Source organism: Anguilla rostrata, chromosome 5, assembly GCF_018555375.3.
Source record: "Anguilla rostrata isolate EN2019 chromosome 5, ASM1855537v3, whole genome shotgun sequence".
Taxonomy (NCBI): Eukaryota; Metazoa; Chordata; class Actinopteri; order Anguilliformes; family Anguillidae; genus Anguilla; species Anguilla rostrata.
Window position 1 is genome coordinate 39,661,226 of NC_057937.1, and position 9,489 is coordinate 39,670,714.

The 9,489-nt window shown below is 40.6% G+C and overlaps 1 protein-coding gene across 1 annotated transcript; it reads right to left on the reverse strand.

Annotated features, from left to right (window-relative positions):
* Nucleotides 1-887: 887 nt before the first annotated feature.
* Nucleotides 888-9,026, reverse strand: LOC135255259 (reticulocalbin-1-like). The gene is made up of 6 exons (XM_064336172.1): nt 8,398-9,026; nt 7,294-7,487; nt 6,488-6,654; nt 5,414-5,474; nt 3,942-4,141; nt 888-3,340 (listed from the first exon to the last, which is right to left on the reverse strand). Exons 1-6 carry the CDS (start codon nt 8,619-8,621, stop codon nt 3,233-3,235), a joined length of 954 nt encoding a protein of 317 aa, XP_064192242.1. The 5' UTR covers nt 8,622-9,026; the 3' UTR covers nt 888-3,232.
* Nucleotides 9,027-9,489: the final 463 nt, after the last annotated feature.

Here is a 9,489-nt window from a genome sequence, read left to right on the forward strand (position 1 = left end):
AGACATTCATATAAGACCTGTCCACGGTCATTAAATTAACCTTGCCTGAATAATTGGAGACTCATCTTAAACTGGGACCCAATATGTATAAATAGCCACGCGAGAGCCACACATTCTTCTCCTCTCTAGCCTCAAACTGTTAGAGTCAAACATAATCACGACACACAGATCTCCTCAGACACATGACAAAACGCATATGCTGTCTGGGGGAACTCTTTAAATGCTTCCCATTTTTGGACTCGGTTCATTCGTCAGACTTGAAAATCACTAAATGTGTTTATTACGTGCTATAAAAATGGCAGTCGTCAAAAATATTTAAAAAAAATATCTCTAAAGCTAAAAATTTTCCTTGACATTTTAAAATCAAGTTTATCAATACTGGCTGTAGAAGCCAGAATTCCATTTGTTGCATGAAGCACATACAGTATTTCCAAACACTGGTTACATGCTATCTGTGATATTGACATTACATTCTTGCGTCCAAAAGTGAAATGATACTCAAATCTGGCCCGTGAGGCCAATAGTACTGCTAATTTTTATTCTCCCCCCCTAATCAGGACTGTTTTAAACCTGTGACACCAGGGGAGTTAAACCTCTAGCCAATCATCGGCATTAATCAATGGATTAACTATCAGGGAGAAAAGAAAACCAACTGGCATCGTGGCCCAGATTTAAGTATGCACACTGTAGAGGTTTGGCCACCCACAGATCTGTAAAGCTCTGCAGAAACCAGCCTTCTACTTCACAGGATTATAAATATAATGAATTCTCACTTCAGTTTGGCAGAGGTGGAGCTCCAGCAGCTCTGAAAACTCAGTCAGGCAAGCAGACTACACGGTAGTACAGAGAGCACCAAGTATTGAACATCTTTGACCTTGTACCTAAAGAAAAGTCAAAAAAGTTTTATTCTCTGGAGTGGAAAGTTACAAGTATTGCTGCCAACTTTGTTCATAATGTCGTAGAGAAGTGTTATGATAAATAAACAATTTCTATAGTACAGCACAGTACTTAAGCACATGAAGTAAAAGATAGCGATTTCAAGAGTGAAATGAGGCCTGCCACATAGGTTGTAATCAGTAGAACCTGTACATGGCCTGGCCTTGAGGTAATGAAAAAAAGGAAATGTTCACCCCACATTTTGCATAATTTCACAAAAACCTGACAATGCTTGTTCACACAATCCTAACAAAAGGCATCAATGAAGACATTGTAAGCATATAAAAGGCTTGATATTTACATAAATGACTTTCATCATTTACAAATGCAATCCTGTGTAAAAAGGCATGACCCAAAAAGTTAATTGCACATTCAGTTATATATATATATATAGGGCCACCGGTTTGTCTCCACCATGTGACCTGCAGGGATTTAAACTTGTATTTCGATAGTTATCCTCAAGGGGTCCTCATAGGCACTCCAACGGCACAGTTAAGTGACGAAGCATAGAATTGAGTTTCTAATTGGGACTTTTATGAACAATCAGTTTATCTAATAAGGGGAGAGTCAGGGACGAAAGTGAACATGGATGGAAGTTCATGTGGAAGAACCACAAGATCTGCTGGCTTTTGTTGTTACTCACAACTTGAGCACAGAAATCGATCAGTAAAAGCACTTGATTACAGTTAGCTCAGGTAACCTGGTTTCTTGGGTCTAAATTGGTTGCTGATCTTAAGGAAAAAACAAAAACCAGCAGACTCTATGCTTCTCCAGGACCAGGATTGAGTATCACTGCAGTAAAAAAGAAAAATGCATCCGCATAAAGTAGGAGTGTCCAATCTTATCCGAAAAGTGCGGTGTGTTGTTTTCAGGTTTTTGTCATTGCCCAGCACTGAGAGACCTGATTCTACTTAAGGTCTTGATTGAAGACCATGATTCGTTAATTAGTTGAATCGTCAACTTATTTTTACTTAACTTTTTTGTGCAAGTTAAATGTTATATAACTGCTACATGCCACTGTACAATTTAAAAATACCTCAGCATGTCCACGGTAGTTAGTAATCAAGCTGAATTTAGCATGAGTGTCACTTGCAAACCTCGCTGTCAGTCACCGTCTGTTCTTAATTAGCAGCAATTACTTTATAAACTTAGATTCTTGAGGTGGTGCAAATGGGATAATTGTTTGAGAAGGGGCTTGACAAGGAGGCTATCGCAAGCTCTAGCTGACGGTGGACGGAAGTACCGAGCAAGAAAACAAGGGGAGACACACTGCTGGCCCCAGTTATACGAAACGTGTTTGTAACAAGTAAAACACTTCAATCACCCTACAAAGACCAGACAAATTGATCTAGAGCTCCTGTGCGACAGAAAATGCCATCTCAAGCTAAATGGAATATACAAGTCTGTGGATCAAAAGGAAGGTGGCCAATGCGCTTCAAGCCAGACAAATAAAAGAGGGCTTAAGTAGGTGCTCAACAGTCAAGAACTCCTTACCCAGACAACTTCATGGGGACTAGCACTGAGCTCAGAGCAAAAGCCTTTTTGACTCCAAGTAAGACGTCATAGACCAGTGGTCTCCAACCCTGGGCCTGGAGAGCTACAGGGTTTGCTGGTTTTTGTTTTCACCTTAAAATCAGCACCCAATTGAGACCCAAGACACCAGGTGAGTTAACCGTGTAATCAACTGCTCTAACTGATTCATGAAGTGCAGAGTCAATATGAAAACCAGCAGACCCTGTAGCTCTCCAGGATCAGGGTTGGAGACCACTGTCATAGACGTCCAAATGCCAGTCTTCCCTTTCATTAAACAGCATCTTTTGATCTGAGCTCAGTGTGCTCCAGCCTTTCTTATTTCAGGCTAGTCCCTGTGAAGTTTTCCAAGAAAGGAGTAAAAAACATTTTTTAAAAGAAAATAACTAAATAAAATTAAGGCAACAAAATTTTCAGAAATCTATAAATGTTTTGACATACAGAAATGAAAAAAACTAAACTTTAAAAAAACTAAGAAGGCAGACGTGCATCACATTTTTGATGGCTTTTAAACGAGGCTCAGTGGTGGACAAAAGTCTCTGTGCTTCTCACATATGACTACACTGAGACCACAACATTTCCCTCACGGTGACTGCCACTCTCACAGAAACGTGAGGATAGCTGTGGCCTTCAGGGCGGTGCAGGGAAGTTCTGTGGACCGTGGTTCTGCAGCTAGTCCGTGGGCCCGCAGGCCGCTGTGCGTCACTGCCGCTGGTGCAGTTCTTCTCGGCCCGGCACCCAACGGTTCTGCGGCTCTGAGGAAACATCACAGCTCGTCGTGCCTCCTGGTCAGGTCCTCTCCGTAGTTGGTGGCTTGGCTCCCCACGAAAAGGTTCCAGTTGTCCAAGATCTCCTCTTTGGTCAGCATCTCATCCTGGAACCCGCAAACAAGATGACTAAAGGCAAGGGTCAAATCAATAGCCTTGGGGATTCCTAAAATTTTCCCTATAAATTAGCCACCCTTTAGAAAAGTAAATAGAAAATATTTTTTCCCATTTTGCTAAAGACCCATGAGGCCTCCTTCTCCTTATAAGCATTTTACTAGGCATCCTATTATAGGCAAAACTAATTTACAGACCAACATAAACAGGGTTTTTCCTGCAATGAAATGTCTTAGGTGGGCCGTTTAAGTGTTTTTTCAAGCCGCTGATAGGAGAAATGACACACAAAAAAAAAAAGATTCAAATTGGTCTGTGAATGTATAGGTACAATTTTTTGTGAATGATAATGCATTTCAAGTTTTTAAAGTTTTGTCTGCTATCAAGTGCTCGTGCAACCTTAGACACGCTAAATTACAGGACTACAGTAGAATCCAGCTGCATAAAATAATGACACAGAGTGCAGACAACCACTCAGTGTGCCACTCAGGTGTCCGCTAGAGATATAATTTTCAACAGAATCCGTTTGCCTACGTAAATGTTTGTGGTTTCGTGCCTCTACAGGACAATGGATGATAGAAGCTGCTGGTGTCATACCTTGTTCGCATCTGATTCGTACACCAGGTGTTTGGCCTCGGCCAGGGCGTGGTCATAGTCCTGAGGGAGGATCCAGCGGCGGATCTCCTCCTTGTCCATCTTTCCGTCTTTGTTCATATCCCGGAAGTCAGAGAACTGGTCCCGCTCAGTCTTCACCCAGTCCGGTTCTACTCCCCCGTCTGGGTTTGTAAACATGTCCGCTGCAACCGAGAAACAAATGGGCATAGGTTCATGACCCTTAGCAAACTGCACATATGCATGCACACTAATGTACACACACACACACACACACACGTTGGCGTCAAAAATTCTAATATCAAGACATAGAAGATATGGGAGAAAAATATTACAATTGTATTATAAGTAATTTTATTACAAACATATTACAAGGTGTCCTCCCTTCAGAAAAAAATTCCAAACGGAGAGTAATGCACAACAAAAATTTTATACTGAAAAAATATTTCTCAGAAAGAGAAAAAACATTTACATCTGGATTAAACAAGTATTGCGTCAAACAACACAGCATTCAATTGTTCCATAAAGAAGCAATAGGTCAAGAACGTACAGAACAAGCTAAATGGCTTCAATTGAGACAGCCATTTGCTCTCAAGGCAGCTTGATTGACCTGCATAGGCAAAGCATGCAATTTCTCACCTTGCCCAAAGTTAAAGGGCAGCATGCATGGAAATTTCATTCAATGAAACACATGGCTGTGTTCTCTTCAACCCAGCTGCAGATTTGACGTGTTCAGCGAACCTATCCAGGAGCCGCCACAGAAAGTGACGGGACTCGACCTTGCGGCAGCCCACTTCAAAGCAAGCTTCAACATAGCGGGCTCCAAACAACAACCAACATGTCCCGGCTTCCAGCGAGGAGAGAACATGTATTTATGGGTATAATGAATGCCGACAAAAAACTATAAATCATATGGTGGTAATTTCACTGAATGGGTTTTAATTACAGGGGAATTTTCACTGTTCCACTGTGTTGCTGCCACAGGTTGTGAACTGCAATTGGGTACTGTACATAAAAATCTAACTCTGAAAGGGAGCTTTTGTTTCCCTCCTCCTACAGTTGGTTACTAAGGGTTCATTGTCAAGTATTTCTTAATTAGTGACCTGCAATAAGCTATTAATTTTATCCCTGCACATTAAAATAAATCCTAATTATTTCCTGCTGAGTAAATATCTCTTGAATTTATAGGTCTTGTTCTGGGAACTTGTGAGAAGAATTAACACAGGACAGCAAGTTTACAGTCTTTCACAAGGCCCCTACGGCACAAATGACAGACAAACCCTTACATGCGCTAACAAACAAACGCAGAGAACAATGGAGAGCTAAAAACTGACACTCCCTCGTTTCCATCTTCCTGCCTCCTGCACAATTTTCATTCAGTATGGAGTGATACACCATTCCACAATAAAATAAAATAACATTAGTGATACTTCAAAGGACTACCTGTGTGAACTTACCTATGTACTCATCCTCATCCACAAAGCCATCACCATTCTTGTCAATGTCCTCCAGGGTTTCCTAAAAGCAGTGTGCAAGTGGTGGGCCATAAGGTGAACAAATGATATTCAGCCAATCAGTTCCAGTTCACATTAATACATTTGCATATTCTTGCAAAAACTTTGGTTTACTAAATACATGTAATCTCTGATCTGGTGCAGAAATGTGTAGAAGGATTCAAATGTTTAGAAACACAGATATCACCCAGATATTAAAAAGTGTTACATTTAAAGAAATTCTATGCTCAGTAAGTTGAACTTAGATGCAAGCACTGACCATTCTAAGCAATTTCATTTCACTCATTTGATTTTCATTACTGTCGAGCCACTCAGGGTTTAATGAGTGGAAGTGTGCCATCATGAAAATAAAATGTGACAATGTCCAAGCTACGTTTTCACAGTAACATTTTTGTAAACATGAATAATTAAAATGGTAAAAAGGGTATTACAACTTTCATGAATTGAGGCCAAGTGCATTACATCTACAGTTTGCCACACAACAGTGCACGGCCCCTGTATATTTCAAATCCTTAAGTAGAGTGGGAGGATTTCCCACAAGGCATGTTCCAAAAACTTATGTATAGATGACTTTACAATTTAAGTAAAAATAACGTTCTAACAATCTTTAAATGTATACGTGCAAGTCATGATCAGTTGAATATACAATAGCTTTGTATCACTGTTATGTCAAACTAATTTTTAAAATTGAATTAGTAACTACACAAATACCTAATTTTGATTCAGATATTTGTACACATCTTACCAGGATACTTTGTAACAAAATATAACTAGAAAAATGATCTAAAGGGGTTATTGAAGAACTCAACATTTGGATGCAATAGAGAAGATTCAGTTCCCTGGACTCCAGTGTAATACTATCCAACAAGGACAAACTTTGGTAAAGAGGCACAAAGGATCACTTGCACATTACTGGGAACCCACGCCAAGTGACTCAACACAATCAGTCCCACAGGTACAGCTTCCGTTTTGGGCTGAACCATTACTGAAAAACAACTGATAAATGGTTTAACTTACAAGAACCACAATGTCTTTCATATGCTCAAAGTCCTCGGGGTGGAGGAAAGACGTGAATTCTTCACGGTTGGCTACCAGGTCACCGTCAGCGTTGGCGGCTTTGAACCTCCGCTCATCACGAGGCAACATCTTTTTGAAGGTGAACTGCTCAAAGTCCCCTGGACTATCTGTGGTTGGTTGTGAGGGAGGGTGGAGGGGTGGGAAGAGGGCAAAGGTGGAATGGTTTCTGGACTCCAATGTGAGTCTAACGAAACCTCACTCATCGTTTCAATCTCATTACATCAACAGCAATATTTTCACACGTTCATAGGCTGGTGACCTCTAGTCAAACATGCTACCAGTAATGGACATGGATGATTTAAGATTGATGGGCAATTGAGTTTTGAAGAATTTTGAGAATTTATTTCCCAGTTTAGAGTCACTCCAGGGAGAGGAACTATCATGTTAATTCATGGAACTCTAGTCAACTTAAAGCCGATCTACTCTAGTCAGGATGAATGCTAATTTTCCTCCTGCTGAAGACTACCAATTGTACTCAGCTACTGGCACAGTTGCGACTCAGCTTGAACCTGCTTGTACAGGGCCTACTCTGCGCACATGGGAGTGTCTTAACCCACTGAGCCCCTCAGGGAGAGACTGCCTTTTTTCAGTCCAATGTACTTCACCTTCAAAGAAGGGGTTATGTTTACAGAAATAAGTAGCATGTGTAAATCAAAGTTCACAATATTTTTGACAAGGTCCACGCTATATATTGAACAGTATAAATTAGAAAAAGTGGAAAAATAAATCAGAGGTCAATATCCTACCGAGATAGTAGCCATATGTTGCTTGTTTGTACTCATCCCATGAAATCATGTTGTCTTTGTTGGTGTCATAATCAGACCAGACCTTAGCCACATTTTCATAAACGTAGCGTTTCTGAACCCGTTTTATCCAGCTTTTTAGCTCATTCAGCGATACAAATCCATCCTTGTCACCATCTATCCGGTCTACAATTTTCCTGCAAGACAACACATTGCACATTCAGAGGTTTTCACACAAACACACAAACAAAAAGCACTCCTAAACCATTAACTGTAGAGAGTACATATTCACTCACATTCAAAAGTATGGGTAGACTGAAAGTTTTATGGTTAAGAGAGACATTGTAAGATGTAGATAGTAGCCTTCTAATTACGTATTCCAAGTGTTGTTTAAAACCCGTTACTGGGAACATGGAAGCTCACAATCGTATCTTCGATGCCACGTTGTGATCGTCACAAGGGCCCTCCTACTAAAATCATCCGGAACAAAATTCTGTGTCGGCCATGCCTGATGACCACGCCCATTAAAGCCAACGTGACACCATGCCACAACTGCTGAGAAAAGGTTGTGCAGTGAGAAATAGCAACTGTGTAGTTTTAGTTGATACATGTGATTTGTTGCAATGTGGTGGCCGTGGAACACAATTAATGGCAGGTATGAGCTGCGAACAAATGTCTTGTGATGAGCCACGCTTTCTTCTCACTCTTTAAAAAATGCTGTAAATTGCATTCGCCATTTAGCCTATTTAACGCAAATAGGTTTTATTAAGTTAAGCTTGATACCTCTGTAAAAAAAAATAGCAATGCTGATTAGCATTAAACAATCCTAATTTGGTGAATTCTGTTCATTTTATTTCTTCAACCTGGTTTGAAAAGCTACCATGTTCATCTCGCAAATCGCAGCGTGACCAAATCAAAAAGGGTGATGCATTTCGTTAATCACTGTAAATAAACTAATGAAGGCGTGTAGGGTAAGGCATTTAGATGCATTCCTGCACTAGTTGCTCATTTCAAACCAGACTGCTCGCGACACAGCCTAAGCATAAAAAGCATAGTCGCGTGAGGATTCCTTTTACTCGTAGGCTACTAGACTTTCGTTTGTCTTACCCAAGCCTTTCCTTGCTGTCGTCTGGGGTTAACTGATCAAATGTAGTTGCCTCTTCCTTGCCCAAAAAGGCCTCGTGGTCGTATTTGTGGCTCCCATCCTCCTCGGCTGCCGGTCTAGGACTTAACTCGGGTTCATGGTAAACACGATCTTTCCGCAAAGTGGGCTTACTTAACACCAAACACGCACACAGCAACAACCAGCCCACACCGCTGGGTAAGTCCATAGCTATCTAGTTATCTTCGTTCGCAAAAAATGGCTAGTTGCTAATTATCTACAAACGTTAAGAAACGAGACTGATAATATCGTAGAACCAGAACTGAGAACGCAATCAGGCTGTGCAACTAAATGTAGCTTTGCAAAAGTGTCTTCGCTATACCACATTTACAGGATTTCGTACACGTTTCTCAGGTGCCTAGCGTATTCATTTCTGTTTCAAACGTACCCGGTTCATTGCTATCACACTCTGGAGAGGACAACCAGGCAGAAATCTCTAGGAAGTTCATGTAAGCCACTCAGTTCTGCGATAACACTGAACATTTCCCACCAACTATGTTATGCTCTCCACTATTGGCTCCCGGGATGTGTGAAATACGAGATGACCATAAACGCCACGTTGCACGCTGACACGCAGGGAACCGGCAGCCCATCTACGTAAACAGGTTTGGGATGGTTGCTGTTATGAATTGCGCCTGTAGGTTTAAATATCCAGCAAAGATCTAATGATAGCTTTCTATTAAAAGCATAAAGCCCCAGATTATGTGGGTTGGGAAGAAAATAAACACCCCTCAGCGGAGGTTAACTTAGACATTTAGTTTAATAAAACTGTTTTATTTAACAATAAGCAAATATCAGACTTTCAGACTTCCACTTTTCTACTTTTAAGATGTAATAAACACGTTGCGCAGTCTGACAAAAATGTTGCCAAAGGTTTAATTAGCAAGATCTATTTGTCTTTTCTGCTCATTGTGTAATAACGTGGATTTTATTTGTCATATATTGTTATAATCTAGAGTGTCATATAGGCTATAAAAACTTTTCCTGCTTAAAATATGTGCCATGGTTTTATAATGAAATGTGCCTGGAGCCACAGG